Raw genomic sequence first — 15,221 nt, forward strand, 5'->3', positions numbered from 1 at the left:
CCTGGCTCCTTCATCTTCAGGCTTTCCAGTGGATCCAGAAATCCACCAGATTTTTCTGATGAAAGATTTCAGCAGGATATCAGAACATGGAAGAATAGGGGGATGTGTCTTTCTTTTCCACTCTGTCCCCATTTGGAGTTGAGGTGCTAGCAGTGGCTGCAGCTATAGGATCTTACCCTGTTGGGCCAAAGGTCAGCATCTACTGCTTTCCTCTACTGAACAACATAGTTCCTGTCGGGTAGCCCTCTCATACAGATACAGCTATGGCTCTCGCCTGGTTTTAGTAACTGCTCCCTTCCATTTGTCTCTTCTGTGGAGGTTCTGCAGGGCAAGGCCCAGTCCTTGTTGCCATCTCGGGGGACTTCAGAGTTAGTAACAGGTTCCCACTGTTGTTCTTTACTACTGTTAACTTCATGCTGTCTGCTACACATGGTGCTAAGTGCCTGAATATAGAATTATCTCATTTAGTCTTCATAATCCAATAAATTAGATGGCTTCAGACCTATTGCAGAGATGATAAAAGTAAGTTTTGCAGAGAATGAAGAGTGACAGTGATGGAGTTGGAGATCAAATCAAATGTAGGTGTGCTTATGGCAGAATCTGTGCACTCAGATGCTATCGTTATCAGTTGTTATCCTGTCTTAAAGGGCCAAAATTCCAAATGGCTTTGCTCTTGTGGTTCCCAGGTCACTCTGGCAGGAGGTCGGTGAGGTGTGCACTCACATACAGAGTCTGGGAATGTTAGATGCTTTCTCCACTGATGTGATGGCAGCCAGGACTAAGGGCAGGAACTTTCCTCATAGACCTTCTTAAAGGCCAGAGCCTGGTGAAGTCCATGCTATTTTTCCAAATTATTTAATAACAAAGAACAGAATGCCAACAGCTCCTCAAGTATTCTCTCAGTGAAGCTGGGAAAGAGGTTGGCTTACTCAAGACAGAAATCAATGATGGGGGTGAGAAGAAATGAGTATCTCTCAGAGCATAAGTTGAGAAAGATGGCTCTGTTAAAAAAATTTTTTTTTATTTTTTTATTTTTGGTTTGGTATCCCTGGTCAAGTCTTCTGTTTCTTTTCACGTCCTAAACTTTCCCCTACTTTGATGGTGGGCAATTTAACAGCCAGAGGAGGCTGAGGCTCTAACGAATTAAATAAACTACGTCAGTGTGCTGTATGGAGATTTTAGCTTTACAGGGGAGCATGATTGCTCAGGTTCCTCATGAGTAACTGACAAACCTCACTGAGGCCTTTAAGTGAGATTTCCATTCTGCTTCCTCAGCCCACTCCCCTCAAAATTTGAGTGGCTGGATTTTGAATTTGCCTCTTTGATCTGCCCCTCCCATGGCCAGTCGGAAAGAAAACACCAGGCCGCCTTGGTTAGGGGAGCGGGCCCTTTAAGGAAGCCAAGAGCTGCGCTGTTTGGCTGCCGTGGCCAGCCAGTCCGGAGGTTTTGCGGGGCGAGGCCCGGTCCTTGCTGCCGTCTCGGGGAGCTTCAGGCCTGGAGGCCTTCGCTGTGATCAGTGTCTCCCGCACCTCCACTGTCCAGTGAGTGAGCGTCGGCTGGGCGGGCCAGGCCGGCCGCAGGCTGTTGGGGGTAGGGCGGGTCCTCGCGGCAGCGTCTGCCGGCGCCGAGCTCCGGAGCTCCGGGTCTCCGGGTCTCCGGGCTTGCTGGGCCGCTCTGAGTGCCCTTTCCTTGTGAAAGCCCTTGGCTCTCCCGCTTCTAGTGCCAACCAGTATCGCCAACCTTGTTTCAGAGGAGTCGGTTTTCCTCTCAAAGACTGCCGCTCCCATATCGTAATTAAATTGGGGGAAGTGGGCAAAGCGTTGTCAACGGAAATCAGCATAACCTGGCAGGAATTCCCAGCTACTATAATTCGGTCCAAGGTGAGCGGGCGAAATTATAAATTAGGGGAAAATCTCCCGGAAGCTGTAAGTTCCGGGCTGGAATTTGCAGGGGAAATGGGCTAGTTTGACTGGAACTCAGAGCTAGAATTTGTAGGGGAAGTGACCTAATTTGAATGGAACCCAAAGACGTATTGAAATGATTGTAATCATGCAACCAGTCATATATATAGGTAGCTGATGTGTCATTCGATCAGGAAATGAGTCACTGCAGAAACTTGGATAACAGAAGTTATAGGTCATGGAATTATTCTTTTTTTTTTTTTTTTTAAGTAAAATCAAATGCCAGTTCTTAGATGTGACCTGAAGAGGACAGCCGCAACACTTCCTCCTCAGAAATACCCCTACCTGTTGTAATGTGTAGCACAGCTGAGGCAAGGCTGCCTCAAAGAGCCCTTTCTAAGATCTCAGGAGTAAATGAGAGGAAAATGAAGGCAGGGACCCAAATCAGGATTCTTAGCCTTCTGAAACACACTGGTGTCAAAGTTGTAAATAGCAAGGTATTTGTCACCAATGACAAAGTGTTGGCATTTTTAAAAGACTTGCCTTCTACAATTGAATGAATTCAAAGTTATGCCTGTTGCAAGGTCACTCTTAATTATTTTCTGATACAATGAGTGAGTGAGTCAAAGTCACTTAGTAGTGTCTGACTCTCTGCGACTTCATGAACTATACAGTCTGTGGAATTCTCCAGGCCAGAATACTGGAGTGGGTAGCCTTTCCCTTCTCCAGGGGATCTTCCAAACCCAGGGATCAAACCCAGGTCTCCCACATTGCAGGGAGATTCTTTACCACAGCTGAGCCACAAGGGAAGCCCTTTTATATAAGTCCCCAACATATGAACCTTCAAATTGGCATCTTTCAAAGATGTGAATGGTATGCTTGCATCTTGAATCATGTAAGTTAGTTCATGTATCTGGCATACATTATCACGTGCGTACATCTTCTACAAGTAGTTGTGCTTTTGTGTACTGTAGTGTACAGTACTTTATAGAGTACAGGAGTAGAGTATCTTTTTTTCAAACCCCAGATGTCCGGAAGCAAGCATAAAAGAAGCAGTACTATAGCTAGCTGGTACTGTTACCAGGCCCTGTATGTCAGCTGCTGTACTGTACTACTATCCTTTTCAAGGTACTGTACTATAAGATTAAAAACAGTTTATTTTTGGTTTGTTTTTTTATGTATTTTATTTAAACCTAGAATCAGTTCAGTTGTGTTGCTCTGTCATGTCCAACTCTTTGTGACCCCATGGACTGCAGCACGCCAGGCTTCCCTGTCCATCGCCAGCTCCTGTAGCCTACTCAAACTCATGTCCATTGAGTCGTTGATGTCATCCAATCATCTCATCCTCTGTTTTCCCCTTCTCTTCCCACCTTCAATCTTTCCCAGCATCAGGGTCTTTTCAAGTGAGTCACTTCTCATCAGGAGGTCAAAGTATTGCAGTTTCAGCTTCAGCATCAGTCTTTCCAATGAATATTCAGGGCTGGTTTCCTTTAGGATGGACTGGTTGGATCTCCTGGCAGTCCAAGAGACTCTCAAGAGTCTTCTCCAACACCATAGTTCAAAAGCATCAATTCTTCAGTGCTCAGCTTTCTGTATAGTCCAACTCTCACATCCATACATGACTACTGGAAAAACCATAGCTTTGACTAGATGGACCTTTGTTGGCAAAGTAATGTCTGTTTTTTAATATACTGGCTAGGTTGGTCATAGTTTTTCTTCCAAGGAGCAAGTGTCTTTTAATTTCATGGCTGCAGTCACCATCTGCAGTGATTTTGGAGCCCAAAAAAATAAAGTCTCTCACTGTTTTCATTGTTTCCCCATCTATTTGCCATGAAGGGATAGAACCGGATGCCATGATCTTAGTTTTCTGAATGTGGAGTTTTAAGCCAACTTTTTCACTCTCTTTCACTTTCATCAATAAGCTCTTTAGTTCTTCTTCGCTTTCTGCCATAAGAGTGATGTCATATGCATATCTGAAGTTATTGATATTTCTCCCAGCAATCTTGATTCTAGCTTGTGCTTCATCCAGCCCGGATATAGATTCGAATGATGTACTCTGCATATAAGTTAAATAAGCAGGGTGACAATATACAGCTTTGACATACTCCTTTCCCGATTTGGAACCAGTCTGTTGTTCCATGTCCAGTTCTAACTGTTGATTCTTGACCTGCATACAGATTTCTCAGGAGGCAGGTCAGGTGCTCTTCCCATCTCTTGAAGAATTTTCCAGAGTCTGTTGTGATCCACAGAGTCAAAGGCTTTGGAATAGTCAATAAGGAAGAAATAGATGTTTTTCTGGAACTCTCTTGCCTTTTTGATGACCCAGTGGATGTTGGCAATTTCATCTCTGGCTCCTCTGCCTTTTCTAAATCTGGCCTGAACATATGGAAGTTCATGGTTCATGTACTGTTGAAGCCTGGCATGGAGAATTTTGAGCATTACTTTGCTAGCATGTGAGATGAATGCAATTGTGTGGTAGTTTGAACATTCTTTGGCATTGCCTTTCTTTGGAATTGGAATGAAAACTGACCTTTTCCAGTCCTGTGGCCACTGCTGAGTTTTACAAATGTGCTGGCATATTGAGTGCAGCACTTTCACAGCATCATCTTTTAGGATTTGAAATAGCTCAACTGGAATTCCATCACCTCCACTAGCTTTGTTCATAGTGATGCTTCCTAAAGACCACTTGACTTCACATTCCAGGATGTCTGGCTCTAGGTGAGTGATCACACCATCGTGATTATCTGGGTCATGAAGATCTTTTTTGTATAGTTCTTCTGTGTATTGTTGCCACCCCTTCTTAACACCTTCTGCTTCTGTTAGGTCCATACCATTTCTATCCTTTATTGTGCCCATCTTTGCATGAAATATTCCCTTGGTATCTCTAATTTTCTTGAAGAGATCTCTAGTCTTTCCCATTCTATTATTTCCCTCTATTTCTTTGCATTAATCGCCGAGGAAGTCTTTCTTATCTCTCCTTGCTATTTGGAACTCTGCACTCAGATGAGTATATCTTTCCTTTTCTCCTTTGCCTTTCGCTTCTCTTCTTTCCTCAGCTATTTGTAAGACGTCCTCAGGCAACCATTTTGCCTTTTTGCATTTCTTTTTCTTGAGGATGGTCTTGATCACTGCCTCCTGTACAATGTCACAAACCTCCATCCACAGTTCTTCAGGCACTCTTTCAGATCTAATCCCTTGAATCTATTTCTCACTTCCACTGTATAATCTTAAGGGATTTGATTTTGGTCATACCTCAGTGGTCTAGTGGTTTTCCCTACTTTCTTCAATTTAAGTCTTAATTTGGCAATAAGGAGTTCATGGTCTGAGCCACAGTCAGTTCCCAGTCTTGTTTCTGCTGACTGTACAGAGCTTCTCCATCTCTGGCTGCAAAGAATATAATCAGTCTGATTTCGGTATTGACCATCTGGTGATGTCCATGTGTAGAGTCTTCTCTTGTGTTGTTGGAAGAGTGTGTTTGCTATGACCAGTGTGTTATCTTGGCAAAACTCTGTTAGCCTTTGACCTGCTTCATTTTGTACTCCAAGGTCAAATTTGCCTGTTACTAGGTATCTCTTGACTTCCTACTTTTGCATTCCAGTCCCCTATAATGAAAAGGACATCTTTTTTTTGGACGTTAATTCTAGAAAGTCTTGTAGGTCTTGATAGAACCATTCAACTTCAGCTTCTTCAGCATTACTGGTTGGGGCATAGACTTGGATTACTGTGATACTGAATGGTTTGTCTTGGAAACGAACAGAGATTATTCTGTCATTTTTGAGATTGCATCCAAGTACTGCATTTCAGACTCTCTTGTTTACTATGATGGCTACTCCATTTCTTCTAAGGGATTCTTGCCCACAGTAGTAGATATAATGGTCATCTGAGTTAAATTCATCCATTCCAGCCCATTTTAGTTCACTGATTCCTAAAATGTCAATGTTCATTCTTGCCATCTCCTGTTTGATCACTTCCAATTTGCCTTGATTCACGGACCTAACATTCCAGGTTCCTATGCAATATTGCTCTTTATACCATCGGACTTACTTGCATCTCCTGTCACATCCACAACTGGGTGTTATTTTTGCTTTGGCTCCATCTCTTCATTCTTTCTGGAGTCATTTCTCCACTGATCTCCTGTAGCATATTGGGCACCTACTGACCTGGGGAGTTCATCTTTCAGTGTCCTATCTTTTTGGCTTTTCATGCTATTCATGGGGTTCTCAAGGCAAGAATACTGAAGTGGCTTGCCATTCCCTTTTTCAATGGACCACCTTTGTCAGAATTCTCCACCATGACCCGTGCATCTTGGGTGGCCCTACACAGCCTGGCTCATAGTTTCACTGAGTTAGACAAGGCTGTGTCCATGAGATCATCACATCAGTTTATGTGTACCTAGTATAGTACAGTACTATATACCTGATCATATTAGTTGGATACCTAGGCTAACTTTGCTGGACTTACAAACAAATTGGACTTACAAACGTGCTCTTGGAATGGAATCTGTTTGTATGTAGGGGACATACTGTATATGTTCTGTGATTTGGAGAATGAAAGCTGAGAGTATTCTGGACACCTTAAAGAACCTGCTAGACTTTGGGAAATGGCTTTGTTAGAGTTGGAAAAGAGGGGAAGGTTGAGAATACTGAACTCCAGGGCACAGTTCACAAGGTGTGGTGTACTCGTTTTCAGGTGTGGTCTCCTTTGGGAACTGCAGGGGAGCTATTCTTCCTGCTTAGTTTCTACCTGTAACCTGTGGGAATATCTCCTGATATAGCCAAACTACAATCCAGAACAAAGAAGGCAAGGCCAAGAAAGAGGTAAGCCGAAGTCCTAACTTTCCAGATAGTTTCTCTTCCCTAGATGATTTACATGAAGATTGTAACTCCATTTCAGAGGAGAGTCCACCCCCTTATAAATAGAAGCACTCTATGGGACCCAACTCTGACATACAGGGTGTTTGTGTGGGTGTGTGGGTGTGTATGTGTGTGTGTGTAAATGGGATTAGAGGACAGCTATTTTCTTTATAAATGTTTGCTGCATATGTAAAAATTCAATTATCGACTCCTACGTGCAAAAGAAAAATAAGAAATGATGACTGTTTGAGCTACACTTTCTCTTTTATCATGCTTTCTGCAACATTTGTGGGAAAGAGACACCATGGGAACTGCCAGAATGGCTAATATATTGCTTCTGCGTTCAGGCAAGTTCTGCCCTGCTGTTGGAGACAATGGACATGGGACTATGAAAGTGTGGAGACAGGACAGAACTTCTGCTAGATTTCTCCACCTTACTGGGTGGCTGTGCCTCTGGTCACAGGATGGAGTAGGACAGCAGCTGAGGGATGGGGTGGGTAGGGAAATCTCATGACTTCCCAGGCCTGTTCAGGATTGTGCCTCTCCTCATCTGGCTCAGCTTCTTGTGCCTAACATTGAAGCTGACTCTGGCTTGGAGCCTTCTATAATCCATGGTGTGTCTCTTGCCAAAATACAGGGAAGCCACTGATGTCTGGCCTGTAATATTCACTCACTCGGAGCCCCATTAGCAGGGATAACCCATTATGTCTGGCATGAAATGCCCTCCCTTTTCCTTTATCTTCTCACTAGTTAAGCTAGAACCCACATTTTTTTTTTTTTTTTTTTCTGAGGATATGGAAAATAGGAGCTCTGCCCAGGGTTCCCACAGAATATTGTGAATCCTGGGTAGAAAGCATTAAGAATGACCACTCTGAGCTGAAGCTCACAAAGTGCTCAATGGCTTATCAAAGAGAATCAGCAACATTGTTGAGGAGGGTAGAGGAGTCATGACTTTCCTGAGCTTTGTAGTGTTCTGAAGGCAGAATCAACAACTAAGTGGGGTCTTCTGTACCTACCCAGTTGACTTAAGAACAAAATACTGAGTTCTGGATCATCTAGAATTGCCAGCCCACTTAAGAACTTCTTAAGTAAGATAAATAGGATAAATGATACCAAGTATTCATTTAAAATTTGTGTTTCCCAAGACATTTAAGTATCCTTAGGTTTTCCCCATTTTGAGAACTGTAATAGTAGCTTAATAAGAAAAAAATGAGGCTAGAGGACAATGGCCAATGGATGTTAGCAATGGGTGGATGGAAATAGAAACTGGGTAAGAGAGGGGAAAGGATTGTAGGAAGAGTATTGATATAGCAACCTTGATACACTTAAAGCATAAATGTGAAGAGCACAGAGAAATCAGTGTTCAAGGTGTGCAATGCATCTTCTAAGTCACCCCTCATCAGAAGCAAAAGTTCTGTCATCCAACTATACAGAAGGTAAGAGATACAAACGGTGTTCACCCAGAGAACGCAGACGGTGTTCACCCAGAGAAGGCAGACGGTGTTCACCCAGAGAAGGCAGACGGTGTTCACCCAGAGAATACAGATGGTGTTCACCCTGCCCCTCATAAAAAATGAGAGATTTTGTTTGTTTTTGTGTGTTTAGTTCTTCCAGATATACAGTGGGAAGAAAAATCAGGAAATATAAACCTATAGAACAGGAAAAGATTTTGGAAATCACCTAGTTCAGTTAGCTGTTCTTATGTAAGTAAATGTTGGCCAGGGGCATTATCCTGTCACTCTAAGGCATTGCTGTACACTCTAAGCAGTTATCTTTTCCTGCTTTATGAAAATTAAAAGCATGAAAAGACTGCTGGTTAAGTCTGTCCAAGATCAGACAGCTAGTTAGGAGCAAAGACCAGAATCCATCATGTTCCAGGTCAGAAAATTTTCTTTTTTTAAAAATTTTGTCTTAAGCTCATGGTAGCCTGAAAAATAGAGCATGTGAAGATGCATGTAGAATACATTGCTTTAAACTTTGCTTTTTTATATTTTAGGTCAAGATGGGGTTTATATTTTCAAAGTCTATGAATGAGAACATGAAAAGTCAACAGGAGTTCATGCTTATGAATTCCCGACTTCAGGTACATTAAAAAAAAAAAGTTTATGTTGTTACAGTGGTTAAAGTTTCTGTCACATGTGTTTCAGGGCTATGTTCTCCTTAACCTCCCCAAAGGTAAAATACTCTCGGTGCTCTACCCTCAAAGACAAGATGAAATGGACTACTAATTATCTGGTGAATGAACTTGTTTAAATCTTTAATCTAGATACCTAATGTAAAAATTTCCATAAAGAAGGAAAAGATAACTGCTTACAGAGTATATGGCAAACAGAATAATGCCCCTACTCCACCCCGCCAAAACGATGTCTGCATCCTAACCCCCTGTCAGTATGTTATGGCAAAAGGGACTTTACAGTGTGAGTAAGCTGAGGAGTTTGGGGGAGATCCTGGATTATCCTGGTTTTTCTGGATGGGTCCAATGTAATCATAAAGGTTCTTAAAAGAGAAAGAGTGAGGAAGGAGGATCAGAATCAGAGAGAGACAAACTTGCAGATGCTATGCTGCTGAGTTTGAAGATGGAGTAAAAAGTTCAGACAGCCTCTAGAAACTAGAAAAGGTAAGGATATAGATTCTCTCCTAGAACTTCCAGAGGGAATGCCATCCCTCCAGTCCATTCTGAACTTCTGATCTCTAGAACTGGAAGGCAATAAATTTGTGTTGTTCCTGAGTTGGGAAGATCCCCTAGAGAGGGGAATGGCTGCCCACTCCAGTATTCTGGCCTGGAGAATTCCATGGACAGAGGAGCCTGGCAGGCTACAGTCCATGGGGCTGCAAAGAGTCAGACATGACTGAGCAACTTTCACTTTTCAAGCTACTGTTTGATAATTTTTTATAACAACAATAAATTTTAATAGAGTGTGAATATTTGACACTGAATTGATACAATGGCTGGATAAAAATATCAAAGCAAAGTAGAAAACTGTCTAGTTGCCTAATATACATTATTAAAAAGTATTTTTAAATGTATATCAGATACATGTATGTGTACGGCTGAGTTCCTTCGCTGTTCACCTGGAACTACTACAGCACTGTTAATCAACTAAACCCCAATACAAAACAAAGCATTTAAAGTTTGAAAAAAAATGTTGTATGTAAAAATCAAGTATTAAAAGTTTGACTGAAGTTATTTTCCTAAGATTTCTAACAAAGAGCTCTAGGCCTCTGCGGTTCATTATAGCCCTAGGAGTAGACAGTCCTATTGTGAGACATACAGTGACTGGTTAAAAGTGAGGACTAAAGCAAGGCAGCCTGGGTTTGAATCCTGCTTCCACCTCCTGACTCACTGTGTCTTGTGGTTCAGTCTCCTAACCTCTAAACTGGAGGCGATAATACAGCTGTTGCTGTTGTCATTATTATTATGATAAGAGTGTTTTCTACAACATAAAAAGATTTCTCTGGGGAGAATGGGACTGTTGCAAAGAATGGGCAACTGAACTATTTAACAGAATAAAGTGACCAAGAGGTGACCAAACATTAGGTTTATGAACCAACAGAGTATGTTACATACTCAGAGAGTCCTTGTCCAAAACCTCTGGAAATTATAGGGCTTTTTTACGGAAGTCAGGGTCTGTGAAGGTTTTAGGATTTACCCTACTTGCAAGCTAAGAGATTAGCCTATTACTATTCCATGGATGCTGGCACAACACAGGAGACACCTATGTGTAACAGAGACCTTTTTGTTATTCCCAGCACAGTAAGAGCATAAGCATGAGGTTCATGTCAATCCCCCACGCTTCTCAAGTCTGATGGAGGTGACAAGGATGGGTTCACACGGATGCTGTGCACTCAGTGGGTTGTGCCACCCTCGAGGAACACTGGGCTTGGGGAATCTACTGCTTTCCTAGTGAGTGGGGAGTTGGTGGAGTTGAGGTGCGGAGACCTTTATAACTCCTCCCTCAAGGAAAACCTCAAGAAATGGCCTGAACAAAGAGTAGTCTGGATCTTGCATTCTTGGCCTATCCAGAATGTGTAGGGACATTCAGGGCCCATGGTATATTGCCCCTCAGTGTGACTGACCAGAGCTTTGAGAACAGCCTTGACTTCTGCAGGGCCCATGTTAGATTGCCCCCCAGTGTGACTGACCAGAGCTTTGAGAACAGCCTTGACTTCTGCCCACTATAGCTGGCACTGAGGTCAGACTGGCAGGAGCGCTGTCGGCACCATTAGTTTTCAGCTTAGCTGAACCAAAGGTGAACCAGGCCCAGGCATTTAGGACAAACTCTGTGAATCCGAAGGGCCCATTGAGCCAGTAGCTTTGCTTCAGGTGTCAGAGTAGGGGATAAAGTTTTCCCCAAAGTAGTAGAGTAGCTTCTACTACTTTATGCAAAACTGAGATGACACTAGGGCCAGGCTAGCCACATCCTCAAATTTATTATTTTCATTTGATCAGCAAATGGGTACTTCACTTGTATTTTCAAGTCCTAGTTGATCCACTCAAAAATGGGGATGTCAGACCCGAGAGTCACAAATTCTCTAGGGGTTAGGTTTTTAACAGGAGCTTAGTAATAGGCCAATTAACTGCCTCCCTGGTTTTTGTTTTTGTTTTTTTTTTCTGAAAGTAGAGAATTGTCTTATTTGGTGAGAACGTTTAGGACTCCAAGTCTGGGAGACAGTACCTTATAGCTCTGAGAAAACTGCTCCAAGGAAGCAGGGGGGGAGTCAGGCTATATATAAGTTTGCAACAAAGGGAGCAAAAGTGCCTCCCTTTTTGAAAGGGGTATGTTATGGGTTTGGATCTCATCCCACCCCCAAATTCTTATGTTAAAATCCAAACCCCTATTACCTCAGAACGTGATCTTATTTGGAGATAAGAGTCTCTACAGAGGTAATCTAGTTAAAATAAGGTCATTAGGGTGGTGGCTCTAATCCAGTATGACAGCTATAAAATTTGGACACAAAGACATGCATACAGGGAGAATGTCATGTGACTAGGAAGAGAGTCCTTAAACAGAGCCTTCTTTCACAGCCCTCACAAGGTACCAACCCTCCAGGTTGGATGCATGAGACAAGTGCTCCGGGCTGGTGCACTGGGATGACCCACAGGGATGGGATGAGGAGGGAGGTGGGAGGGGGGTTCAGGATGGGGAACACATGTAAATCCATGGCTGATTCATGTCAATGTATGGCAAAAACCACTACAGTATTGTAAAGTAATTAGCCTCCAACTAATAAAAATAATTGGGACAAAAAAATAAAATAAAATATAAAAATACAAGGTACCAACGCTGCTGACACCCTAACTTAGGACTTCTAGCCTCCAAAGCTGAGACAGTTTATTTCTGTTGCTTAAGCCACCCAGTTTGCTGTACCTTGCCATGGCAGCCCCAGAAAACTAACACAGGATGCGTTTTGGTGCCTGTGTCCAGTGTGTGGCGCAGCTTGTATTGGGCAGTGGCTTCTGGAGATGGCTGGGATTTTCTCTTTTTGTCTCTATTGAATATATTGTTTCTATTGGCCCTCTTGGAAGGGGTCAGAGAATTACTCAATGGGAGAATGTCCTCTCGTCACTATGAACATTTACAATAAAAGCAAGTAAAACAAAGCACATTATACATTTATATTCAGGGGACACAACTGCAGTTATGTTGAATCTGTCCAGTGTACTTTAATTTCCTTTTCTCACTGCCAACTGCTCAAACCCTGTCAGCTGTATTTTGCTCTATGGGAACAAAGACCAAAGATTTTAACATAAGTATTTCAGGGGTTATCATGATAGTTTCAGGAGATTAGGCTATTTCCCAGCTGGGGAAGATAGGGAATACAAATGTATTTTTTCCCTTTGGTTTCTTATCCTGGAATTGGTACTGTTTCCTCCCCTGTGCTCTCCTGGCCCCTGGAGAGCCCAGGGTCCTTTCAGCCAACACTGGTGCCACTGCTCCGCCCTGCATCCTTCGCACTTTAGACCTCCTTGGCACTTAGCACACCCTCCCTGCCTAGGACCAAGTAGACCTGGTGCCCATATCCAGCAGAGCCATAAACATTCAGTCCCTCCTCTCCCCTCTCTGAAGTTCCCTAGCATACTCAGCTATCTTCCCTGAAGCAGCTCAAGTTGGAGGACAGGAGAAGGGAAAGAGCAGCTCAGAGCCTCAGCAAGGGTTTGACTTTACTCTCAATTTCAAAGGGCTTCCCACCACTGGACTCAACAAACAGATATCTGATATATTTAGTCTATGCAGAGTTCTATATCCTAAAGGCTGACACCACTGTTTCAGCTTTATGGAACCCCTGATCCAACAGCCGTAGCCACATTGCATGCCTTTTGGCTAGGGAGGGGGGCTTGCTGCCCCACTGATGTCATGATAACATCCTTTCCTTCTCCTACTCCAGAGAAGAATGTGCCACAACCAAAGCACCAATTATATATGACCTAGAGTTAGTTGCTCAGTCGTGTCCGATTCTTTGTGACCCCGTGGACTGTAGCCCACCAGGCTCCTCCATCCGTGGAATTCTCCAGGCAAGAATACTGGAGTGGGTTGCCATTTCCTCTTCCAGGGGATCTTCCCAACACAGGGATCAAACCCGGGTCTCCCACATTGCAGGCAGGCTCTTTACTGTCTGAGCCACCAGGGAAGCCCATGATATGTGATCTAAGTGGCCAGAAAAGCATTTTGGTATTTTTAAAACAGGATAGAAACTACAAGCACAAAGCAGAAAAAAAGGAGGGAAGAAAAGATTCCATGGGTCCTTGCTGTTCTGTAGTGTTTCTGTAGGCAAAGCAGTCATGGTCCATGTAAAGATTAGAGGGCAGTTTATTAATTGTTCACTAAGAGCAGGCAACAAACTAATGACAAAAAACATTACACAAGAGCCAACCTTTGACCTGTAAGTCTGCATAGCGTTTGGTGTTAAGAAAATGAAGTACAGTTACAAACCAAAAATATAGTTATTTAATATATATGAAATTATGTGTTACATGCTAAGCAGGATTCAGACATATAAAAGGTACAGGCTCTATATTCAAGGAACTTCACATCTTATTTGGTGGGAAGATGGTGAGGTATGCTGCAAATAACCAGATATTTGTGGTATGAATGTGGCAGGCTGAATAAAGACCCTGTAAAGCTGTCTACACACTAATCCCTGAAACCTGTGAATATATTACTTTATATGCCAAATGGACTATTGCAGATGTGACTCAGGGAACAGACCTTGAGGTGAGAAAATTATCCTGGATTATCAATGTGGACCCAATCTAAACACACAGATTCTTAAAAGTAGAGAGTTAAAGACCAGAGAGTCAGAGAGATGAGATGTTTCTGGCTTTGAAGATGGAGGAAGGCACCCCCAGACAGGTTGCCTCTAGAAGCTGAGAAATGCTAGCGACAGATTCTCCTCTACACTCTCCAGAAAGGAACACAGCCCTGCAGATATTATAATTTTAGCCCATTCAGACCTGTGTTCTGCCAATGTTCACAAGTAAAGATATAATCTATATTGTTTTAAGCCATGGTTGTGATTTGTCTATACAAAGGTATAAGCTAGAGTTATTTTTACAATGTGAAATACAGTGTAGACTCAATAAATGCTTCTTCAAATATATAAAAATTAAAACAGCAAATAAGAGCAAATAGCTTACAAGAAATTGAAATTGCTTAAATCCTTATAACTGCCAATATCTATTATTCTTTATGCCCTCCATCTGCTTTTTTATTTTTTGGAGGTGAAAGCTGTACCAACATCTTAGAATAAGAAGGGCTTGATGTTCTAAGCAAAGCAAGAAAGTACAATGTTTCCTTTGTAGAGAGTCATGTGGTGACAAGGAACCCAAAAATGTAGAGCAGGTACTGAAGAGGAGAGGAAAGCAGCCAACTCCATCAAAACTCCATCAAAAGGATAACCAAGTGGGAACTGGCTCAAGACTTAGAAGTGTCAGGGGCCTTAACCAAGAAGTACCTTGGAATAAGAGAAAGTGTGATTAACACAAGTTCACCCACAGTGGGAGCTATAAGGAAGGATACAGCAGCTTGATTCTACTGCCTTCATTCACAACTGTCTTCAGCATATTCCTCTGAAACTCATTTCTGCCACGTCCCCATCCTGGTTACCTGCTCTTAACCTCCCTCTTCTGAGATTCTTTTTTTTTTTTTTTAATTGCAGTAAAACACACACAATATAAAATTCACCATTTTAAAGTGTGCAATTCCGTGATGTTTAGTACATTCACAGTGTTGTACAACCATCACTACTATTTGATTCCATTACATTTCCATCACCCCCAAAAGGAAGCCCCATACCCAGTAAGCAATCACTCCTCATTCTCCCATCCTTTCAGACCCTGGCAATCACTAATCTGCTCTCTGTCCTGATGGATTTGCCTGTTCTGGGCATTTCATGTATGTGGAATTATATAATACGTGGTCTTTTGTGTCAGGCTCATTTCAATTAGTGTAATCTTTTCAAGGTTCAT

At 42.5% G+C, this 15,221-nt stretch overlaps 1 protein-coding gene across 1 annotated transcript in view; it reads left to right on the top strand.

The window, feature by feature from the left end:
- Positions 1-1,360: 1,360 nt before the first annotated feature.
- PLGRKT (plasminogen receptor with a C-terminal lysine) overlaps positions 1,361-15,221 on the top strand; it is a 38,365-nt gene continuing 24,504 nt past the window's right edge. Inside the window, exons 1-3 of the mRNA XM_065908313.1 lie at positions 1,361-1,541; positions 6,591-6,718; positions 8,751-8,837. Of these exons, the coding sequence (XP_065764385.1) occupies positions 8,757-8,837 (81 nt within the window). The 5' untranslated portion in view covers positions 1,361-1,541; positions 6,591-6,718; positions 8,751-8,756. The remainder of the gene's footprint in view (positions 1,542-6,590; positions 6,719-8,750; positions 8,838-15,221) is intronic.

Source organism: Muntiacus reevesi, chromosome 17 (genome assembly GCF_963930625.1).
Source record: "Muntiacus reevesi chromosome 17, mMunRee1.1, whole genome shotgun sequence".
NCBI lineage: Eukaryota > Metazoa > Chordata > Mammalia > Artiodactyla > Cervidae > Muntiacus > Muntiacus reevesi.